The sequence below is a fragment of the Carcharhinus amblyrhynchos genome, chromosome 1, assembly GCF_965287045.1.
Source record: "Carcharhinus amblyrhynchos chromosome 1, sCarAmb.v2.hapA, whole genome shotgun sequence".
Classification (NCBI taxonomy): domain Eukaryota; kingdom Metazoa; phylum Chordata; class Chondrichthyes; order Carcharhiniformes; family Carcharhinidae; genus Carcharhinus; species Carcharhinus amblyrhynchos.
This window is the reverse complement of record NC_137324.1, coordinates 139,241,006-139,266,422: the sequence shown is the minus strand read 5'-3', so window position 1 is coordinate 139,266,422 and position 25,417 is coordinate 139,241,006. Positions and strand designations below refer to the sequence as shown.

Genomic DNA, 25,417 nt, shown 5'->3' with positions numbered 1-25,417 from the left:
TTCTGGGGCTGAGAGCACTTGCCTTCAAGAACGAAAGTAACTTGCAGTTACGTGACACCTTTAACATAATAAAATATCTCAGCAACACAGTACAGGAGCATTATAAAGCCAAAATTTCATTCTGAGCATCAAAGAATTTTTAAGGTTGATGGCCACAACTTGGTGAGAGAGGTAGGTTTAAGGAGTATTTTAAAGGGTGAAACAGGCATGAATGGTCAGAGAGGTTTACAGAGGGAAATCCACCATTTAGGACCAATGGATCTTAGGGCACAGCCACCAATGTTGAAATGATTCAAACACAATCCTGACTGGCCTCCCATATTCTGCCCTCAAGTCTGCAATCTCTGCCTGAACTCACACCAAGTTCTCAATGCCATTGGCTTGCACTGGCTACCAGTCAAACAATGTCTTAGTATTTAATTTGTTGTGCTTACTTTCAAATCCCTCCATCATCTTATTCCTCCCTATCTCAAATTCTCTGTGTTTCTCTAATTCTGGCCTCTTGTGCATTCCCAATTATAATTATAACTGCTCTGCCATTGTTGGCAGTGTCTTCATTTGCCTTGTCTCCAAACTCTGGAATTCTCTCACTATACTTCTTTATCTCACCAGACACTCATTAAGACTTAGCTCTTCAACCTAGCTTTTGGCCATCTGACTGAATGGGCCCTATTTCACCATTTTGATTCTAAGTGCTGGGTGGTCTTGAAACTGAGTGTTTCAGATCTGACTTTTAGATCCGTTCTCAGGAGCCCCCATACGAATTCTGCCTGAAAAAATATCAACGATTCTGAATTGCACTGCAATAGGGGCATAATGGGACAAAGAGAGTGATTTATGCTTAGAGATGCAGACAAGGCTAGAACAGAAACATAGAAAATAGGGGCAGGAGTAGGCCATTCAGCCCTTTGAACCTGCTATCCATTCATTATCATGAATGATCATCTGCCTTCATATCCTCATTCCACCTTCCCCCTATATTCTTTGATCCCCTATGTTCTGAGAGCTATATCTAACTCCAAGAACAAGAATACTTCATGAATACATTTAACAGTGTTTACAAAGGAAGACGATGCTGACAAGATATTGATAGAGTAGAGGTGTTAAAGAAAGTGAATAGATTGAAAATTGAGAGGTAAGATGTACTGGAAAGGCTGGTTTGATTACAGTGGCTAAGCTGCCTGGTTGGATGGCTTGCCAAAGGAAGTTTGGATGGAGATAATGAAAGTGCTTATCACAATCTTCCAATATTCCCTAAACAGAGAGGAAATAGCATAGAATTAGAAAATAGTAAATACGACAGTTCAAGAAAAGGTGCAAGGACATTCGTAGTAACTGCAGATTTAACATGATGGTGAATAAGGTTTTCAACACAATAATAAAGAAAATAATGAACACACATTTGGAGAGGTTTGAGTTAATTAAGGGGTGCCAACATAGATTTTGTAAGAAGTGGATTATGTTAATCTAGTTGAAATGTTGGTGAAGTAAAAGAAAGCTGATGAAGGGAATGCTGTCTATATGGATTTGAAAGATGCATTTGTCAAAAAAAAAGCTGGTTAACACAACTGAGGCTCACGGAGTAGGTGTGTCCATGTCAGTTTGGATACTAAATTGGCTGAAGGATAGTAACACAAGTCACAGTAAATGGATGATGGCAGAGTCTGGTGATCCCCTAGGGTCAGTGTGAGGACCACTGCTTTTTTGATGTATGCAAATAGTTTGGACATTGGAATTCTATGAAAAACTTCAAAATGTGATGATGAAAGCTAAACTTGGAGGAATGGCAAACGGTGCGGATGATACTAATCGACAGTAACTAAATATAGATAGGCTTGCAGAATGGTCAGAAATGTCACAAATGGAATTCAATACACAGAAGCGTGAAGTGAAGCACTTTGGTTGAAGTGATAAGGGGAGGCAATAGATACCGAATGCCAAGTTAAAAGAGCATGCAGGGACAAAGAGACTTGAGGGTTCTTGGTTGAAGGTGAAAGGCATATTAGTAAAGTAGTTTGTAAAGCTGATGTGGTCATAAAGAAAGGCATTGGCTGGATTACTCTACAGAAAGCTGGCATGGATTTGCTGAGCTGTATGGCGTCCGTATGTGTCATAATGACTTGATAACTATATGGCTCTTATGACAACACACTTGGTCTCTTCATTTATATAATTGTAACTAGCTGAGGCTGTGTACTGAGCATTGCCGATCTGAAAATGACCTATTGATTCCTACTCTCAAATTTCTGAGCATTAATCAATCCTCACTTTAAATAAGTGCTTTACAATTTCTTGTTTACACACAGGCTTCAACATTAGTACATCTATTCATATTTTACCCAGTGTGTTTGGGATACAACATGCAGTTTACAGAGCAAAATTATTCTGCATACTATCCTGTAGTCAGTAACAAAGGAGTTTTGTGCAGTACCTTATCCTGCATGTTAATAGAATGTGGGCAAGAATACTTGGGGATTTTTAAAACACAACTTCTCATTGCACTGCAACCAGTGTGAAGTCAAAACAATGTGTAATGGCTATCTGGTGGGTCTCACATATTGTAGTTTTAATGTAGAAAAGAGTTAGACCATGATAGACTTGGGGTTTACACTATTAATGTTTTTGTCAAAACTCATCCAAAAACGTTTAATACCAATGGGAGTATCAATCACGTCCAAAATAAAAAAAAACAGTTTACTTCAACATAACCTACCCATCTCAACACTATAAAGATCTGGTCAACTGTAAACATAAATCTCTATCCTGAGTCACTGCACTAAAAACACATCAACATTACATTACATCACCGAAAAGTGACATTTTAAGGAACAAAAACGCTTTAGTATCCTTTTTCAGAATGTTCCAGACACCTCTGCAGGTTTTCCATTTTCTTCATGAATCCTCAAACTTGATGTGCTTTTAATGGGCTTCCAAAACTTCAAACCATCAGAAAAGTTGGTGTTGGGAGGAAATCTGATTTTTGCCCCCATTTAAAATGGCAAACCCGATATTAGCAGGGTCAGGCATGTACTTCCCACCTCAGGCATTTCCACCCCAAAAAAAGACTAGAGGAAAATGGAATGGGGTTAGGAATCTGGAGGAAAATCAGACTTCCTACAAAAGAAACCTAAGCAACCTTTGGGTAGCAGCGAGGTTGTCAGCAGCGGGTCAGGATGTGAACAACTCTCCTGTTCGAGGGTTGGATAGCTGACTACACAGTAGCCAGCCAATTAGCTGTCCATGGTTGAGGACCACGGTGAATCATGAAGCCAGCACTCCTGAGACGGTTGAAGTTCTAAGTGCCATATTTAAAGAACGGACAGACAGGCATTCATTTCCTGTACGGCAGTAGTATCAGTGTGGCTATGACTGGAGGCTGTCACACTGCAGCTGCTGTTGGAACCCTTCAATCTTTATCTTCATGGATGGTGGGAAGGAAGCCCTGCCTGGCCCATACTTCAGAGCAGACAATAGTGTTCCATTGTTCGGGGCACCTCGCTCCAGGCTCTCTTCCATTTGGAAAAGACAAGAGGTCCTTTTTCCCAGGCATGGCAGGAGAGATTTTTGATCAAGGCAGCCTTGATGAAGGAGGTGGCAGCCCAGATTGGAAGCTGTGCGGCTGACAAGTAGAACCTGGTTCTCATGCTGAAAGAGGATGAGTCGCATGGCATCATGTTTTCTCTGCCTTCCTGTCACCCTTCTTTGGTCACCTCTCTCTTTTTATGCCTCCTTCTATCTCTACCTTGAACAGCTTCCTTCCCTGCCTCAGGCAGCCCTGGCCATGTCCCTCAGAGTACAGCCACCATGTGGAGTGTAGGGTAGCAATTAAGGTAAAAGATCAGCCAAGATTTTAGTAATCGGAAGTACCAGACACAAACAGCTGAATGACCTATTCCTGCTCCTATTTCTTAAGTTCATACATACTTGTGCAATCTTTTTATAATGGCAGAATCATTAACAAAGGCAAATTGTTATTCTTGAAAAAAAAACTTAATAATTGCATATTCTTACAGATGTGTTGAATCAGATTCACTAAATCATGCATTTTCTGCTTATGTGTGCTTCTCAATCAAAGTCAGTATTTACTGAACTAAAATGTACATAGAATGCATTGAACCAGAGATTCCATTGATGGCTCAGGTGCTTTATCCAGTAGATAGCTGAGCCATGAAAAGTTTTGATTACTGCTGTAAACTGAGGTAGTTAAAACTAGCCAGCGTAGCGTGGGCAGAATCTGACCTGACTGTGAGAGGATTTGAATACACTATTGATCACCAGTGTCAAGGCTGACAGGCGGTTATTGGTTGCTGGGAGCTTAAGGAGAATACGTAAGGAAAAGTGATAGTGGGAAAACAAAACTTAAATGGAAAAATTTTAAAAACGGAACCCGGCAATGAATAGCGATGATATCTCACCCAAGAAACAGGATGAGAATTCTCAATTACACACTGCAGGGCCATAATATTGGAGCTATTAGTCAAAACTGACAGACACCCTCAGGTATAGTGCCTGCAAGGAACTGGAAGCATCTTGTAATATTGAGAACAAAACAACCAAAGACCATTAGAATCCATGATTAACCCATTCAGCTGGTACCATTATCCAGCTCCCTTTCAGAATTTTATCTGACCATCTTTCATCACTTTATACTCATAAGCATAGCCTATCATTCTTATTGAATCCTCAGCTTTACATTATTGAAATAATTACTGTCTGCCTATACAAAAAAAAATAAGCTAGATGCTGCAAATGTGAAATAAATAAAGAAATTATGGAAAAACTGAAAGAGTCTGTGGAGAGAACAGACATATTGACACATTAGGTTGGATCTCCATCAGAATGTGCGAGCTTTGCCAGTGAATACCAAAGCTGATGAGGAACACATCTGATGCACCGACCTCCCTGTTAAATGCTGCTTATGCTGCTCAGTATATCCAACATTTTTTGCTTTTGTTCTAGTTTGTGCCCTAGGTGGAAACCTATTCCAGAAGCTGAGGACAGCCAAGACTCTAATATTTAGAATTGCACCTCTGTTTTTGCCTGGCTATATTTGTAAAAATATTAATAAGCTGTGGTTTTGATGCATACATCATATCATCATACATGTAAACAGTATAGATTTTGCTTTCTCAATCTCTCTTCATTGTACAATCTTTTCAAACCTGTGTCATGAACCATATAAATGTCATCTGTGAGGGTGAGTTGAAACACCACTTCATGATATTGTTTAGCCTTGGAATGGTGTAAAGATCATATGAATTCCCTAGTGAGATTAACCAGCCCAGTCACCGTGTAACAATTACTAAAGAATATTTATTCAATTAAAGAAAAGACAAATGCACACAACTAGGATTATAAGATTCTAAGAGAATTAAATACATGAATAGCAAACATACACAGAGTTTATACAGATATTAGCTTTGTTTCAAGGTATATATATGTCTTCTCATTCCTAAACAAGATCCAAATTAAATAAATCTATTAGTCAAATCCTTGCACACAATGCAAGGTGGAGATTGAGACTCAGAAATATCTTTTCCAAATTCAGCGAAGATATCGAAACTGCTTTTGCAAAGGTTCCTGCACAAACTTGGTTCTAAGACTTCTTAGACACTAAAGTTGTTTCTCAGATTCTGAGTTGTAAACTGGCCTCTTCAGCTATTGGATGTGAAACAGCTTCTTGACACCTATGAGATGTTGTTGGCCTGTTTCTGCTGATACTGGCAATTATACCTTGGTTCCTCTGTGATTTTCCGCTTTGTGTATTTTGACCATCTGCATCTCTCATATGCCGTGACCCTTGAACTTAGCATCTGTATAACTCCACTGATCTCTTAGTCATCTAGGTAAGCTGTTTCTTGATGATAGCTATTTATACCTGATTCTGTCTGCTAATTTTGAACTGAGAAAAATCATATCTGATCATCCCCTTTGAATGCTGGCTACTGGTGTTGGTGGGCAGATCCATGACACCCAAATCTTAATTTTACTCTTTCACAAGGTGTGAATGTTGCTGGATTGGCCAGCAATTGTTTTTCATCCCTAATTGCCCTCAAAAAACTTGTGAGCTATCATCTTAAACTACTACAGTCCATGTGGTGTAAGTATATCCACAGTGCTATTAGAGAGTGAGTTCCAGGATTTTAACCAAGTGACAGTAAAGGAAGTGTGATATATTTCTAAGTCAGGATTAGATTGGAGGGGAAATTCCAAGGGTGATGTTCCCATGTGTCTGCTGCCCTTTCTTTCCAGGTGGTACAAGTCATGGATTAGGAAAGCAGAGTCGAAGGACCCTTGGCCAGTTGCTGTAGTGCATTTCACAGATGCTATACACTGCTGCCACTGTGCATCTGTGGTGCAGAGAGTGAATGTTAAAGGGGTAAACCTAACAGGCTGCTTTTCCCTTGATGGCATTGAGTTTTGAGTGCTGTTGGAGCTGTACTAATCCAGTAAAATAGAGAATATTCCATCACACTCCTTACTTTGTTTGGTAGATGGTGGACACGCTTTGGGGAGTCAGGCGATGAATTACTCACTGCAAAATCATAGAATTCCAACAGTGCAGAAGGAGGCCAATTCAGCCTATGAAGACTACACCGACTACAATCCCACCCAGGCCCCATCCCCACGTATTTATCCTGTTAATCCCCCTGACAACTGAAGGGGCAATTTAGCATGGCCAATCCACTTAACCCGTACATCTTTGGACTGTTGGGAGGAAATTGGAGCACCCAGAGTAAATCTCACAGTGAGGCAGCAGTGCTAACCAATCTACCACCGTGCTCTGATCTGCTCTTGTAACCATTGTATTTACATGAGTGATTCAGTTAATTTTCAGGTCAATGGTAACCCCCAGGATGTTGAAGTCACTTAATGGCAAGGAAAGACTGTTAGATTCTCTCTTATTGGAGATGATCATTGTCTAACATAGTCTGCACTAATAAGTGGCACAAATGTTAATTGCCATTAACCTCAATTCAGATGATAATGAGATTTCTATTTTCTATCATGTTCCCAACCTTGTAGGTAGATTATCCATCCACATCAAAGAGGAAAACTAGCAAACTCCTCAATTATGAGAACAGATTAGAAGTTAGAGAAACTGTCTTAGGAAGGCAAAGTCAATAGTTATGAAACAAACCAATATATTTGCTGTTTTGAATCCTGCACTGATATGAGAAAGCAATCAATATTTGTACTGTGTCTGTCTTGCAAATTCTGTGGTTGTTATCACACAATTTCTTTATTCGTTCATGAAATGTGGCTGTCGCTGTCATGTACCATAAATATGCAACAATACCTTTGACAGAATACTGTTTCATAAAATCATATCTCCTATTCTGTTTACAGACCATCATTCTCTGGAAAGTACTACAGCTGAGTGTTCTATCTCATTCAAAATACAACATGTCCTCCTTGTGAGAAGATCACAATGTTGTCTCTTGTTAATGAACACAAAGCTAGAAAAGTCAGATTTCCTTTTCAAATATGAAGAATACCCCTACCTTTGATATGTTACTCGATCGACTTGTTGAGCGCCCTGGAGACTTGTCATTCTGCAAAATAAACAACATGTGTTGTTTTATTCATAATGTCAAAAGTATTTATTTGTGTTTATTGGCCCCCTTCAATCAGGTTAGAATACAGCTATAACATGAAAAAGACTATCGCTTTTAGTGGAGTTTTGCCTTTATGATGTTATCGCCAAAGTGAATGGTCAAATACCACAAAATGGTAGGATGCTATTAGTTTTTTTTTGGCGCAAGTAAAATCAAGCTGCCATGTATTTTGTAAAACACGTCTGGGCAGCAACTAAGAGAAAGGAAAGAATATAAAAAAATAGGGAACAGTGCGCTCTTTGCAATTGATACAATCAATAATCAGTGTGCTGTGATCCAGGAAGCTGTTTAGACACAGATGAGCAGCAAGAGACAGAGACAGCCATCCCCAGAAACTAGTTCAGCCAGAAATTAGGGGCTGAAGGCAGCAGAAGGGTGACATGGTGGCATGGTAGTTAGCACTGCTGCCTCACAGCACCAATTCTGGCCTCAGGTCACTATCTGTGAGGAATTTGCACATTCTCCAGAGTCCGTGTGTGTTTCCCCCAGATGCTCCAGCTTTCTTCCACAGTCAAAAGATGGGCAGTTTAGGTTGATCAGTCATGCTAAATTGTGCCTACCGTTGAGGGATTAGCAGGATAAATGTGTGGGATTATGGGAATAGGACCTGAGTGGGATTGTAGTTGGAACAGACTTGATGGGCTGAATGGCCTCCTGCACTGTAGGGATTCTATGATCCTATGAAGTGCAGAGGGAGGAGCAGCCATCCTCAGGAAACAGTTCAATTTAATATGAAGTGCTGAAGGCAAAAGCCAATTTGTACAAAAAAATCATTTTCTTCACTGAACCAAAGACCATCTCCAACAACGGATCTCTTAAGCTATTTGGTGTGGTAATCACTGGCTAGATTTGCTCAATAGGTATATGGCAGTTGTTTGGGAAATAGGGGTCTTGGCAGAGTTTAGGATTACAGGGGGAAAAAAATACTTTTGGGTTTTTAGGCTTTGAGGAAATGCTTTGCTTGCTAATCCACCTCTCCACGCTTCACTCAATGACTCAAACACAACAATCTTGGATGAGACTCTAATGTACAATTGAGGGTTTGCGACACCATCAGTGGTGCTGTCTTTTGGTTGAGACGTTAAATTGAGTCTTTGTGTATCTTCTTAGGTAGATGGGCTCGATTTTCCCAGCCCACTGTGCTGTTTGAGTAGTGTAGTGGCTGGGGAATGTCATTGAGTGGCCAAAAATGTGAATCGTGACCAATCGTGATCTTTCTGGGCTATTTCCTCATGTAATCAGCCTTGTGCTGGGGAAAAATGCAAGGCTGATTACAATATGCAAATACTGATTTGTATCTATTTAGAGAGACTGGGATGCAATCATCTGGGCTTGCTAATGTTTCTGACCCAAGCAATGGAGAGCCACACCAGCGGGGATCACGCATTGTCTCTGGCAACGGAGATGACATGCAATGCCCTCAACGGTGGGACTGGAAACCATTAAAACCCCCTGGAAGGTTGGAGGCAGAGGGGTACCCCTCGAGCAGTGCTAATCTGACACTGTCAGCCTGGCACATTGGAAATACCTACTGAGCACCCTGGCACACTGGCAGTGCCCAGTAAGAACAAGGCAGTGCCAAGTGGACAGGGTCTGAGGGTGCAGGGTCAGACTGGGAGGTGGGAGGAAGCAGGAGAGAAGGAAATGGGAAACTCTGCATTGGGGGGGTAATCAGGCGGAGCAGAGTCACATTTCCAGAATATAAGCAATGATTCCATCTAATCTATTGTTGTGTGACAAATGGTAACATGCTGTAATAAGGATCAGATGACCCAGTAAACTACGTAACCAATAATGTGGTGGTCAGCTGACCTGCTGACACAGTATAAATAAGCTGCTGCTGGGTTTGGGGATGCTTCGAACGGGCCAGGGTGAGGCCTCAAGTGTTGGAGTAATGAAGTTTCTTTATCAAACCTTTTCCTTTGATTTCTGAGTTGGAGTATGTTTTGTTTTATTTTATTGCCTACAGCTGAAGAGTTCCTTCTGGAGGATCAACATTGGTAGCAGAGGTACACCCATTGTAACTTGGTGTTTGTTTTTGAAGGAGTGCTACTACCATGACAGAAGGTAGAAGTAAACCAATGGGATCTGATTGCACCCCCTGTCTTTTCAGATGCTGAACCATATTGGCAATGGAAGGCAGAGGTGGAAATGTAAACCCTTGTCATCGCAATATTAAAAAAAAGCAAGATATGGTTTTAGCTTTGTCACTTCCGCTTAGGAGCAAGATTCGAGCAGCATGGTGGCACAATGGTCAGCACTGCTGCCTCACAGTGCCAGAGACCCAGATTTGATTCCCAGTTGGGTCACTGTCTGTGTGGAGTTTGCATGTTGTCTACATGGATTCCTCCCACAGGCGGAAAGACGTGCTGGTTACGTGCACTGGACATGCTAAATTCTCCCTCAGTGAGCCTGAACAGGCACTAGTTTGGCGACTCGGGGATTTTCACAGTAACTTTTTTGGCAGTGTTAATGCGAGCCTACTTGTGACACTAATAAATAAAGTTTAAAAAGTATTTTCTGATTGGATGGCAGATGCCCTAAATAAAGAAAGGCTACAGCTCCTGCTATGACATTTAGTTAGGTTTTACCAAAAAGACAAGTTCTTGGAAAATTATGAAGGATGGATGAATTAGGAAAAAAGATATCCAGTCCATGGAACAGTATATCGTTGATTTTGATATGGGCTGTAACAGGCTAATGAACTTTAATTTGGACTTTCCAGATGCAATATTGGCCTTTAAGCTGATGGACTGTGCATGTTTTTCAACCATCTTATTCCCACAAAACTCATCTCCAAACTCCATGGCCTGGGCCTTACATCTCCCTCTGCGACTGGATCTGAATTTCCTAACTCACAGACCTCAATCAGTAAGGATAGGCAACAACCTCCACGATAATCCTCAACGCCGGTGCCCCACAAGGCTGTGGTCTCAGCCCCCTACTATATTCCTTGTACAGCTATGTCTGCCAAATTCCCCTCCAATTCGATTTTCAAGTTTGCTGACGATACCACCATAGTGGGTCAGATCTCAAACAATGACGAGATACAGTATAGGAATAAAGTAGAAAATCTGGTGAACTGATGTGGCAACAATAATCTTTCCCTCTAAGTCAAGAAAATGAAAGATTGCCATTGACTTCAGGAAGCGTAAAAGAGAACATGCGCTTGTCTACATCAATGGGGACGAAGTAGAAAGGATCGAGAGCTTCAAGTTTTTAAGTGTCCAGATCACCAACGACCTGTCCTAGTCCACCCATGCTGACACTATAGTTAAGAAAACGTACTAACGCTTCTACTTTCTCAGAAAACAAAGGAAATTTGGCATGTCAGCTATGATTCTCAGCAACGTTTACAGATGCACCACAGAAAGCATTCTTTCTGGTTGTATCACAGCTTGGTATGGCTCCTGCTCTGCTTAAGACCACAAGAAACTACAAGAGGTTGTGAATGTAGCCCAATCCATCATGCAAACCAGCCTCCCATCCATTGACTCTGACTACACTTTCCGCTGCCTCAGCAAAGCAGCCAACACAATTAAGGACCACACGCATCCTGGACATTCTCTCTTCCACCTTCTTCCTTCAGGAAAAAGATACAAAAGTCTGAGGTCACGTACCAACTGACTCAAGAACAGCTTCTTCCCTGCTGCTGTCAGACTTTTGAATGGGCTTATCTTGCATTAAGTTAATCTTTCTCAATACCCTAGCTATGACTGTAAAACTACATTCTGCAATCTCTTGTTTCCTTCTCTATGAACGGTATGCTTTGTCTGTATAGCACATAAGAAACAATACTTTTCACTCTATGTTAATACATGTGACAATAATAAATCAAATCAAAATGTCTGTCGCAAGCGGGTACTCTTAGTAATGACTGAAATACAATTAAGGGGAACAAATGACAGTATTATTAAAAAATGTTTTTTGGGAAACAATCACTTCTTGCCATTTTGTTCAATACAGACGAGAATGCCATAGTGCCCAGAACAGAGGAGTCAATGGAATTCAGCCATGTGCTAAACCAAATGGTACACAAGGCCCTTAAACAGTGACAGTTATGTTAATAACAGACCGAGTGTTGAAACCAGTTATAACTGATTTCGTAATGGGGAAAGAAGGCAGACATGAGAAACTAACTGACAGATGTTTAAATCAAAGAAATGCTAAAGGGATTGTTGTTTCCAATGCGATTTCCCCATATCACTATGTAGTAAACTGCCCGAAAAGAACACATTGTCACTTTGAAACTACATATAACACAGAATACGTAGAAACCGACAGTGATGAGGACAATGACCAGGAAGGCATTGTTTTGGTGGCAGTAAAGTTGAGCCCCATAATGAGCGTCCTAATGATAGACTCTTTCAATGATACTGTTTTAGATAGTGGATGTACGTCCACTGTCTGTGGCTAAGATTGGCTAAATTGTTGTTTAAGATCTCTTGATCATGAAGACCAAAAGAAAGTGAAAGGCTATGATAGTTCTACCTGCTTTAGATTTGGAGATGACAATACTTTTATGTCTCCCAAAAGGATGAAACTTCCCTGTAGGATTGCGGGAATCAGCTTATTCATAAGTACAGATGTAATTTCCACTGATACACCTTTGTTATTAAACAGTTTTGCGATGATGAAAGCTCAGGTGACCATCCATTTGAAACAGAATAAAGCTGTGGTATTTGGGGAAATTGTGGGCTTTACAAGATCTGGCCATTATTGTCTTCTTCCCTTAAGCGAACCAAAATTATCAGACTAAAGGATTCATGACACATTTGTGTCACTTACAGGCATGGTTGACAGAAAAATTATTCTGCAACTCCATAAGCAGTTTGCTCATCCAGCACCACAGAGACTGAGAACACTGCTGCAGGATGCACGTTTGCTGTGCAAAGAATATAATAATCTCAGCGGAAGTATCAGCCCAGTATGAAATTTCCATTTAATGTAGGACACCCTTATGCTCAGTCGTGAGTTCACTGCAGAAAATTTCAATGATGTAGTGGTGATCAATCTAAAGATATGGGATAAAGAGAAAAAGGTCTATTTATTGCAATTCATGGACATGGCCATTCGGTTTAGCGTATATATGGTGATTTACAGCAAAGATAAAAAGATTATAGATAAAATTATGATATATGGATTGGATCATGGATTGGATTATGGATTGGAACAGAGATGGGAGCACTGTCTAAACTTTTGATAGAGAATGGGGGTGAATTTGCAAATGAATTTCAAGATATGTGTGAACATTGAAATATTGTAAAAATGCACGTTGCAGCAGAGAGCTCATTCAGCAATGGCCTCTGTGAAAGGAATCATGCAGTTATAGATGACATGTTGCATACAGTTTTGGCAGATTAACTGGGCTATAAACTGCAGATTGTATGAGCATGGACAGTACATGTGTTTACAGATGGTGTGGGGGCTATAGTCTATATCAGTTGGTATATGGGAGGAATCCAAAGTTGCCGTCAGTATTTACAGACACTCCTCCGACATGAGAAGGGACAAGCATTAACTCCATGTTTTCTGCATGCTTAAATGCTATGCATGCAGGGAGAAGGCCTTCATTAAGGTTGAGGTTTCAGAACGGATTAGACAAGTCAAAGACATTGAATAAGACCATTGGGTGTATACTTTGAGAAAGGGGATATGGTTTACTATAAAAGAGGGGAAAGGGTCTGGGAAAAGTGATAGGGACAGATGGCAAGGTTACTACAACACAGTAACCAGACAGTGCAAGTCCACTCTTCTAGTAGTGAGAATTAATTATGAATTTGGAGCATCTGGGCAGGATTTAAAAGTGCCAGAGGCACCTCATATGCACATACCTTGACCTTCCATGAGGATCAAAAAGATACAGATGAGAGAGAATAGTGAGGCAGGGGATGAAGCTGTTATTTCAAAGATTCAGTTACCCAAAGTAAGCACAGTGATATCATACATACCCGAAGGATCAAGTGAATGGAAGGATGCCACTATAATCGGGAGAGCAGGAAAAGCCTTGGAGGAAGTATAAGCCCTGGATCAACATTCAAGAGTGAGGGCAAAAGGTGAAAGCTATAGATTGGGAAAATGGGGTGGAAAGATGGAAGCAAAAAAAGCGAGATCTAAGTCCTGAGGATGAGACATTGAGCATTCGTGAACCCTGAAAAAAAAGCACTAATTTATGACCAAAGCTGTGTCAACAGAGAACAGTGGCCTGAGAAGAGCAGCCCTGACAGAAACAGACACAGCAGTAGAGGCTGGAGTTTAATGAGAAAGGCTAGGAATCAAAATGATAATGATAATAGGAGTAGAAGTCCCCATGATAGGGGAGTGTTGGTAGCTGCCAACCAAATGGAGCTTGTGGAAACAAGAGAGGCCAAAGAGTGGACAGTTGGAAGGAGTTTGGGGTGTACACAGAGGTACCAGATAAAGTGCAGCCTGCTTTGTCCCATCAGTGGATGCACACAGAGAAAGATTTTCCAAGACGGGACGTGTAAAGCAAAAGCCAGATTAGTAGCCTTGGGCATGAGGAACACTTGGGAGGGAAGAGGCATTAGGGTTGATTCACCCACAGCAAGGAAAGTTACACAATTTTTTTCTTCACAGTTCTAGCATCTAAATTGGGCGTGTAAATCAATAGATATTAAAGCAGCATTTCTGCTGGATGAAATATTTCAAAGAAAAGTTTATTTTGAGGGCGCCCAAAGAGGCAGGTAATACACAGGAACAATTGTGAAAACTGAACAAATGTGTAAACGGATCAAGTGATGTATCAAGCGTTTGGTATTTCTCTGCACTTTCTGTATTGTTAAAGACTGGATGTATCCAGTTAAAAGTAGATCTGGCAATTTTATATTGAAGTTTGAAGGAAAATCAGCTGGAATTTTCATGATGCATGCACTCCTGTTTTCCTGCCTATTGGTTACTTAGGATTTTCTTTGTGGAAAAATGCACCCCTAAGATTGTATGGCACTATTTTGAAGAAAAGCAGAAACATTCTTCACTTAGTCCTGGCCAATATTATCCCACAAGCAGCATTACAGAAACTGACTAACCAGACAATATCACCTTGTTGTTTGCAGGAGTGAGGAGATTGACGGCTGCATTTCTATGTTACTGTCACTACACTTCATAAAGTACTTTGGCAGTAAAATACTTTGGGACATCCTGAAGTAATGAAAGATTCTATAAAGATACAAGTTTCTTTTTAATCCCAGCCCACTTTATAGGATGATGGTGGCACAGTGGTAATGTCACTGGACAAGTAATCCAATAGGCCCAGTCTAATGTTTGAGATATAAGTTCAAATCCCACCATGGCAGCTGGAGGAGTTTGAATTCAATTAATAAATTTGGAATATGAAGTGAGCCTTAGTAACAGTGACTATGAAACATTGTCCATTGTCATTGAAAACCCATCTGGATCATTAATATCCTTTAGGGAAGGAAATTTATCATCCTTATCTGGTTTGCCCTACACGTGACTCCAGGCCCACAGCAATACGGTTGATTCTTAAATGGCATAGCAAGCCAATCAACTTAAAGGCAATTAGGAATGGGCAACAAATACTGGTCTTACCAGTGATGCTCATATCCTATGAAAGAATAAAAAATATTTTTTTAATTTGCATTGAAATCAATGAAAGTAAACATTGGAAGATACATAACACAGGTTACAGGTTCGCTGTCTCCAATTTTACACTGTCACACAATATCAAAATCTATCCCATAAATGCAAATGCAATGCAGTTTACACAAATCCTGGATTTATCACTTTGGAATTAAATATGTACTGCCACAATGAAAGAAAAATACAAATAAAAATCAGGGCAATGTTGAAGCGATCGAGGAAGAATGCTGCACATAGAGTTCTCAGAACTGAGTAAGGAGGTGTGTGTATAAAATATGATTAAATACTTTTAAGAATGAGCCATGATTAAGAAAAATGAAGCACAGCTGCTTAAATGCATTCCACTTCTAAGCTGATTTATACATTATTCTTTAGGGGCAAACTTTATAAATAAAACACAAAATTAAATTTCATCTGTTAACCGTCTGTAATCTGCAGTGAGACAGAATTCCTTCAGTAGGTTTTGATTGTTGAAATCAAACTATGCAAACAATTGTTAGCACAGCGGGAACCTGTATCTCTGCAAATTGAAAAACAATCCTTTGTTTAACTGCAATAAAAATGCACCTGTCAACCAAGATAATGTGCCCTGGGGCTCCGTTGAATTTAGGAAAGTAAATAATCATTACAATTTGCTAAAAGCATTAACGTGGCTTTGAAAATTGCAGTGAAAAGACAGATCAGTTGACTGACCAGTTACTTTAATAACAATGTCATTGAATTCTGGTATCTGTTAAAATGGCTAGCATGGGAAAATTGAATTCTGAGGGAATAATTTTGAGCCCATAGACAGCAACATAGGCCCAAAATCCCATAAGATTCTCAGTGATAAGATCTTGTTTCCTGAGTTTCCCTGTCCCTTGCTGATGTAACAAAGTTCCTGTCGTTTAAATATATGTAAATAGTGACAGGTTTCCCAACTACATGAATATTCATACCATATTACAACAGGTATCTAAGAATGTGATTCAGTTGAGGGGACCCCATCAGGGGGAGTTTAGATTCAACGCTGATTAGTACCCTTTAAAGATGGTGCCCTGATGCCAATGGAGTCTTGGCAGCTCTGTCAGGTTCCACCCTACCAGAGTTAACTGTCTGTGATCCGCAGTGAGACAGAATTAACCACACCCCCAGATATTCTGTGCACTAAACGCCTGAAAATCTGGTTTGAAAGCTCAACAGTGCACCTGGAGACATGCACTGTCAAACTGGTTTTCAGTCAGAGCCTGACACTGTGACAAATTTTGGTAAAATTCCAATCTCCATTTCCCACTGTTTTGAAACAGCATCAATTATTTGGGTACAGCATAAAGTTAACTGCCTCAGCAACTTCCCAGAATCGCAACAGGCACAGGGGCTCTTAATTGAGCATATCTGTATTAGCTTGTGTGCCTATTTAAGATTCCCAAAGACAGCCATACTGAAACACTGCACACAGTCACAGCCAGATGAAGCCCAGTTCCAGCACAGCAAAATCCATTCAGTCATTCACAGGCAAAGAATGAGAGGTCTCCGTTACATCTCTCAAACTGCACTCTGGTATTTGGATCAAGGAAGCAATGAGTCAATAGTGTGACAGAGTCACAGATTTCCAAACACATCCTGTGGGTTACAGTTCACAGCAAGATACAGATTTACACTTTTATCATGGGGCAGGGTTTGCAAAGAGCGACTTGGACTTATTAGCTTAGTGAGGAGACATTTGAAAGATCCGCTGTGCTTCTCCTCTGGAGCTAAGGTCTTTCTGAATCTGCCACAACACACCTAATTTTCCTGGGTCAGAGTTCAGTCTGTACACACAGCGACCTCCAATTATTATCAGCAACAGAAAGGCATTGTTAAGAGCAGAATATTGATCAGCGGTGGAGCACCAGAATAACAGGATGAACCATAAGACATGCTCGAAGATCAGATTCACTGTTCCACTATAGGCCTATGCTACTAAAGAAAGCAAGCCTTGTATCGATATAGTATTATTCATGACTACAGAGCATTTCAAAGTACATTACATAGTCGGCACGGTTCAGTAGTTAGCACTGCTGCCTCACAATGTTAGGGATCCAGAATCAATTCCAGCCTCAGGTCACTGTCTGTGTGGAGTTTGTAGTTTCTCGTCACGTCTGTGAAGGTTTCCTCTGGGTACTCCAGTTTCCGCACACACGCCAAAGATGTGGGGTTAGTTTGATTGGCCATGCCAAATTGACCCAAATGTCAGGAGGATTAGTAGAATAGATGTGTGAGGTTATAGAAATAGGGCGTAGGATTGTGGTCGGTACAGACTCGAGGGCCTGAATGGCCTCCTTCTATATGCTATGATTCTACGATTTTACTTTTTATTAAGTTTAGTGTCATGAGGCTATGCCCTATTTTTTAAAAAATATGATTTTTCAGCTTTCAACTGATTGGAAATTTTGAAATCTTAACTGAGAGAGTTTATTGTTTAAAAATGCAAGGATACATTCCAAGGTGAAAATGAGAAACAAACAAATTGTCATCAGGGGTGCAGTGCGATAAGAAAGACATTTCTTACGATCCGGATGCCCATCAAACCTCCTAACTGCCTGAGGAAGTGACATTAAAAATGCAATGTACTGGATGTTAGAACAAGGGCTGCCACGGACAGGTATGTCCAAAACTCCTTGGAAATGCACAATAGTTGAAGTATTAAGGGAAAGCTGCCCAGCTACTTGACCGAGATTGCAAGTGCCACAGTTTGTGTCAAGAAAGTTGTCAGCAGTTGTCTGAGTGTTGCTCTCTGTCTCCTCTTGTTTTGTAATAAGAGCTTAGTTCAAGATGGCAACTCTACCAGACCTTACCAGCAAACTAAGATCTCGTAATAATTATAAAATCTTCTACACCTGATTGCATCCAAGAAACCAGCTAAAAGTATTATTGCACCTATGTATGACATGGTAGTAATTTGTTATCATGACCAGGGAAGTAAAGGGGGAGGGTTGGTCTATATTTAAATGGTTGCTTTAAGAGTGAATGATATGATTTGATGATGATGTCATTAAGGTTTAGTAGAGGCTACTGTTTTATTTTCAGTTTGTACCCAGTACAGGCAACAGGTCCTTGAATAAAACTGTTATATGTTACTTTGAATCTATGTGTGCCAACTGCACATTTTCTTTTTGTTTAAAACCCACAACCCCTAACATAGTAGAACATTACTGCTCATAGTCTAAACCTTCCCCACATCATGCAGGCAACAAGCAGCAGGCATCAAAGTTAACAACCACCACGCCACCGCCCCCCCCACCCCACTCCACCAAAATTGAGCCTCATCACCATCAGGGCATCGGGATATCTGGCAATCCCCAATTGCTGGCAGTGTTTCCTCCCAAGTGAGCGATGCCCTCTTCAAGCCATTCCCCCTTCAGGGATGCCCTTCAGGCCCTGCTCTTTCCAGTGCCAACCTGGCAGCTGGTCATACCAACCTGCACTGCCAGGCTGACAATGCCATGTTGACACTGACAGGGAGCAGTGCAAGGGCAGTGCCCAGCATGTCCCTGACCACTTGAGGACTCCAATGGTCTCCAAACCTCCCCAGTGTAGCCTAACACCTGGCCTCCATTTGTGGAGATCACCAGCTTCCCGTTGTGCCAATGAATTGGGGAATACCGGGAGCTGGGTGAATCTGGCTAAAATCTGGTAATATCACCCCCAGTGATTCCAGTTTGTATGATTCCTCATAAACAGCAATTTGGTAGTGACCAGACAATCTGTTTTTGTGATGTTAATTCAGAGATAGTATTAATAGTCACTGGATAGTGCAGAACTTGAGTATTTTTGAAAAAAAACAGATACTGTCAAAGTTTTCCATCTTGCACTCATCATGACAGACAAAAGGCCTGGAGTCCTATCACCATTTATGCCAGGTGGAATTTTTCCATCCTGTTGCAGTGAACGGAGATTTAGCTCCAACCTCAATGCAGTGGGATCATGGCATGAATGGCAAGTAAGATTGTGCCCTAGGATACCAAATTTCAAAGGAAACAACAATTCATACAGCAGAAAAAAAGGTTGCTGAATGATTGGCATGTGAACTTGGAGTAAGAAGTCTCACAACACCAGGTTAAAGTCCAACAGGTTTATTTAGTAGCACAAGCCACAAGCTTCCAGAGAGCTGCTCCTTCATCAGGTGAGTGGGAATTCTGTTCACAATCAGGACATACAAAGACACAAACTCAATTTACAAAATAATGGTTGGAATGCGAAACTTTACAGGTAATCAAGTCTTAAAGGTACAGACAATGTGAGTGAAGAGAGGATTAAGCACAGGTTAAAGAAGTGGATTGTCTCTAGGCAGGACAATTAGTGAGATTTTGCAAGCCCAGGCAATTCGTGGGAGTTACAGATAACGGGACATGAACTCAAGATTCCGGTTGAGGCCGTCTTCATGTGTGCTGAATTTGGCTGTCAGTTTCTGCTCAGTGATTCTGCATTGATGTGTGTTGTGAAGGTCGTCTTAGAGGACGCTTACCCGAAGATCAGAGGCTGAATGCCCGTGACTGTTGAAGTGTTCCCCAACAGGAAGAGAACACTGCTGCCTGGTGATTGTCAAGGGATGTTCATTCATCCATTGTAGCATCTGCAAGGTCTCCCCAATGTACCATGCCTTGGGACATCCTTTCCTGCAGCATATCAGGTAGACAACGTTGGCCGAGTGGCAAGAGTGTGTACTGTGTACCTGGTGGATGGTATTCTCATGAGATGATGGCATCTGTGTCGATGATCCAGCATGTCTTGCAGAGGGTGCTGTGGCAGGGTTGTATGGTGTCGTGGTCACTTTTTTCCTGAAGGTTGGGTAGTTTGCTGCGGACAGTGGTCTGTTTGAGGTTGTGCGGTTGTTTGAAGGCAAGAAGTGGGGGTGTGGGGATGGCCCTGGCAAGATGTTCATCTTCACTGATGACTGAGTTGAAGACTCCGGAGAAGATGTCATAGCTTCTCTGCTCCAGGGAAGTACTGGATGACAAAGGGTACTCTGTCCGCTGCGTCCCGTGTTTATCTTCTAAGGAGGTCGGTGTGGTTTTTCGCTGTGACGTGTCAGAACTGTCGATTGATGAATCGAGTGCCATATCCTGTTCTTGTGAGGGCGTCTTTCAGCGTCTGGAGATGTCTGGTGCGCTTCTCCTCTCTGAGCAGATCCCATGTACACAGAGGGCTTGTCCATCGGGATGGCTTCTTTAACATGTTTAGGGTGGAAGCTGGAGAAGTGGAGCATCGTGAGGTTATCTGTGGGCTTGTGGTACAGTGAGGTGCTGAGGTGACCATCCTTGATGGAGATGCATGTGTCCAAGAATGCAACTGATTCTGGAGAGTAGTCCATGGTGAGTCTGATGGTGGGATGGAACTTGTTGATGTCATCATATAGTTGTTTCAGTGATTGTTTGCCATGAATCCAAAGGAAGAAAATGTCATCAATGTATCTAGTGTACAGCAACAAGTTGAAGGTCCTGTATGGTTAAGAGGTCTTGTTCGAACCTGTGCATCAGGGTGTTGGCATATTGAGGTGCGAATTTGGTCCCCATGGCTGTTCCATTTGTCTGGATAAAGAACTGGTTGTTGAAGGTGAAGACATTGTGGCCCAGGATGAAGCAGATGAGTGGTAAAATTGCATCTGGAGATTGGCAGCTGTCGGAGTTGAGTACTGAGGCAGTTGCAGCAATGCCATCATCATGGGGGATGCTGGTATAGAGTGCCGAGACATCCATTATGATGAGGAGTGCCCCTGGTTCAACTGCTCCATGTGTGCTGAGTTTCTGTAGGAAGTCTGTAGTATTGCGACAAAAGCTGTCCAACAATGGATGAATGATCACTGCTCGATACCCACCAGACAAGACTGTTCTCTTCCTGTTGGGGAACACTTCAGCAGTCATGGGTATTTAGCCTCTGATCTTCAGGTAAGCATTCTCCAAGGCAGCCTTCACGACACAGAACAATGCAGAATCGCTGAGCAGAAACTGATGGCCAAGTTCCACACACGTGAGGACAGCCTCAACCGGGATCTTGGGTTCATGTCACAATATCTGTAACCCACGACTTGCCTGGACTTGCAAAATCTCACTAACTGTCCTGGCTGGAGACAATACACATCTCTTTAACCTGTGCTTAACTCTCCCTCCACTCACATTGTCTGTATCTTTAAGACTCGATTACCTGTAAAGACACGCATTCCAATCATTATTTTGTAAACTGAGTTTGTGCGTTTATATGCCCTGTTTGTGAACAGAACTCCCACTCACCCGATGAAGGAGTAGCGCTCTGAAAGCTTGTGGCTTTTGCTACTAAATAAACCTGTTGGACTTTAACCTGGTGTTGTGAGACTTCTTACTGTGTTTACCCCAGTCCAACATCGGCATCTCCACATCATGATTTTGATTGAAACATTGCCATGGAGAATGCATTTGGAAACAGTTATCCCCCATGCTTTTGTTTAAATTCAGAAAATGCAATTTGACTCTGGCTCAGATGTTACTTTGGGGAATGCATCAGGAATCCATGTCCCATGCTTTTGTTTAATTGAAAAGCTGGAATGCCTGGACATAGTTTTTCTGCTTGTAGCAAACAGACCCTTGTGTGTGAATCTATGTAGCTTCTAGCAATTGTAAATGAGCCGCTCTGTGAGCCCGACTGATCTTAAATTGATTGATAGGATTAGGAGTGAAACGTCCACACACTGCAAGGCCAGTCCATGCCAGAGGCTGCAGCAAGAAGACAAGGGACTGGTTAGGAGGGGGTGGTCCCAGGGACTGGTGGATGCAAGGGATGCCATGCCAGGTTGTGTGATAAAGTGGGCCTACAGGGCAGCCACTGCTGGGACTGCTTGGGATGAGCAGCACAGCAGTTAGCACTGCTGTCTCGCAGCACCAGGTTCATTCCTGTCTTGGGTCACTGTCTATGTGGAGTTGCATGTTCTCCCCATGTCTGTGTGGGTTTCCTCCAGGTGCTCCAGTTTCATCCCGCAGACCAAAGATGTGTGGGTTAAGTGCATTGCCATGCTAAATTAGTGTCCCGAAATGTGTAGGTTAGAGGGATTAGTGGGGTAATTATGTGGGCTTATGGGGTAGGACCTAGGTAGGATTGTTTTCAGTGCAGACTCAATGGCCTCCTTCTGCATGGTAGGGTTTCTATGATTTTATTTTTATTCTATGAGTGTTTGGAGTCCCACACCAGCCAGGGGTCTGGCACATGTACTGGGAAATGTGGATTGCACACGGGATGGGCCAAAGGCCTTCTCCTATGCAGAATGACACTCTGAGCCCCTGGGGGTAATGGTTGGGGTACAGTCACCCCTGCTGGGGGCAAATCACAGGCAGATTAGTCACAGTCGTGGGCACAATAACATTTATTGGGTGAAGCTCACAATGCAATAACATGAAGTGCTGATGTGCTTTGGAAAAGGTGTGTGAGATTCTAAGGTGTGTGAGTGCCTATTTTCCCCAACTTAACTAGTCCAGTCCTTTTATCGGTGCCTTCTTGGTGGCTTCCACTATACTCCTTATACACCTATGACTGTGTAGCCAAATTCCCCTCCAACTTGATTTACAAATTTGCTGATGACACCACCATAGTGGGGTCGGATATCAAACAATGATGAGACAGAGTACAGGAATGAGAGAGAATCTGGTGAACTGATGCAGCGACAATGATCTCTCCCTCAATGTCAACAAAACTACGGAGATTATCATTGACTTCAGGAAGAATAGAGCAGAACCTGCCTCTATCTACATCAATGGAGACGATGTAGGAAGGGTCGAGAGCTTCAAGTTTTTAAGTGTCCAGATCACCCAACAACCTGTCCTGGTTCGCCCCCCCCCCACCACCACCACCACTATTGTTAAGAAAGCCCACCAATGCCTCTACTCTCACAGAAGACTAAGGAAATTTGGCATGTCAGCTGCAACTTTTACAAATTCACCATAGAAAGCATTCTTTCTGGATGTATCAGAGCTTGGTATGGCTCCTGCTCTGCCCAAGACTGCAAAAAAACTACAAAAAGTTGTGAACGTAGCCCAATCCATCATACAAACATCCACTGATTCTGTCTACACTTTCCACTGCCTTGGCAAAGCAGCCATCATAATTAAGGACACTCTCTCTTCTCCCTTCTTCAGTCGGGAAAAAGATACAAAAGTCTGAGGTCACATACCAACAGACTCAAGGACAGCTACTTTCCTGTTGCCATCAGAATTTTGAATGGACCTCTCTTGCATTAAGTTGATCTGTCTCTACACCCTAGCTATGATTGTAACACTGCATTCTGCGCCCTCTCGTTTTCTTCTCTGAGTGGTATGTTCTGTCTGTATAGTATGCAAGAAACAAATATGTATGCTAATACACGTGACAATAACAAATCAAATCTTAATCTTATGCAGGCTTCGTGCCATCTCTCCCAGGATGGTTACTCCCAGGATGTACATCAGAGGTGGAGGCAGTCAGCTGCATTCTGAGCACTGTGGTCTGTGATGTCCTTGGCAAACGTCCCCGGGAGGGGCAGTACCTAGAGGGCCGACTTTCTGACGTCACAAATGTATCCATGCCACCCTGTTCATCCTGCTGCCCAGGAGATGTGTTGGTGTCAGGAAGGGTTAAGCTGGGAGGCCTAGCGACAGCCGGAATCTCCTATGTAGAAGGCCCCAGCACGGGCTCCAGCTCTTCCTCCTCCTTTAGCCCTTAGCAACTGCTCTCTGAGTCTGGGCCAAGCTCTAGAGGCCCAGAGTAAGTGGCACTGAGTATGGGTCAAACTCTGGAGCCCCTCAGCAAAGACCCGCTGTGACTAGGCCATGTTCTTGAAGCCCATAGCCATAGACTGGTGTGTGACTCAGCCATGCCTTGGACCATTTCCTGCCCCAGGTTTTCCACTGTGGACGCCACCATTGAAGTTTTGGCCTGAGTGCCAGCATTGCGTGGTAACATCTCCTGCACCTGCAGTCCGTGGGCTTCACAACAGCCTCACAGTTGTTACTGACAGCCCTGCATTCCCCGGCTTTGCTGCTGCATCTTCAGCAGCTCTGGGACAACTAATCCCAGCAGGCTTGGGGCCAACTGATTCCTTGCCTCCAGCAGACAATTGTGTGCTGATCCCACTGACAAAACAGGACCAGGAAGGTGGGATTCAGCACTAAACTGGTTCGCACCTGGCACGATCCAGGTTTTTGGCTTCTTTCCGGTTTGCCATGCTGACCAATTGACATAGTGAGCAGCTAAAAATGTGCCTACTCAACAGCACAGTGCTCCCTCAGTGCTGCCCTACAGCCTTGACTTTTGTGTTCAAGTCCTTGTAGAGGAATTTGAATCCCAAACCTTCTAACTCAGAAGTTACAGTGCTACAAACTAAATCATGGCTGAGCCCTTGAGAGATCTAAAACAGGCTGTTGATTCGTTATACCTGTATTATATTACTGCACAATATGAAGATTTATTCCAATCACACCTACCCAAGTATTCAAACAGTTTGTGACAATGAACGCTGAATCTTACACAATGGGATTGGATTTAAAAGATCATTTCCTGGATCTGCACTGCGTGGCTTGGGTGTCATGAATATATCCACATTGAGCAGGTCTGAGATTAATGTCATGGAACATGCCCAACTTCAAATTACTGGGGGATATTGGATAGGGTCCTTATGGTCCTGCACATTAACCAGTCCATTGTGAGAAATAAAATTTGTGGCTGAGATTTAGAATAGAATCCCAATAGCGTAGATCAAGCCATTCAGCCCATTGAGACTGCACCGATTCTCTGACAGAGTATCTTACCCTGGCCCTCTCCCCTACTCTATATCTGGGCAGCACAGTGGTTAGCACTGCTGCCTCACAGCACCAGGGACCCGGGTTCGATTCCCACCTTGGGTCACTGCCTGTGCAGAGTCCCCTTATCTGTGTGTGTTTCCTTCAAGTGCTCTGGTTTCCTCCTACAGTCAGAAAGACGCACTGGTTAGGTGCATTGACAATGCTAAAGTCTCCCTCAGTGTACCCGAACAGGCACCAGAGGGTGGTGGCTTGGGGATTTTCATTGTAACTTGTTAATGTAAGCTTACTTGTGACACTTTTAACAAAAAAAATCCCTGTAGCCCCACACATTAGCCCTGAAACACTCCCAGCTTCAAGTCTGCCTAGCACTTAGAATCAAAATGGTAAAATAGGGCCCAGAGTCACTGAGCTCTGGTA

At 42.3% G+C, this 25,417-nt stretch overlaps 1 protein-coding gene across 7 annotated transcripts in view; it reads right to left on the bottom strand.

The window, feature by feature from the left end:
• Positions 1-25,417, bottom strand: part of LOC145345507 (E3 ubiquitin-protein ligase MARCHF1-like) — a 361,092-nt gene that overhangs the window by 76,243 nt on the left and 259,432 nt on the right. For all 7 annotated transcript variants that reach the window (XM_080193343.1, XM_080193336.1, XM_080193368.1 and 4 more), the window contains one exon: positions 7,506-7,556. In XM_080193343.1, the coding sequence (XP_080049469.1) occupies positions 7,506-7,556 (51 nt within the window). The remainder of the gene's footprint in view (positions 1-7,505; positions 7,557-25,417) is intronic.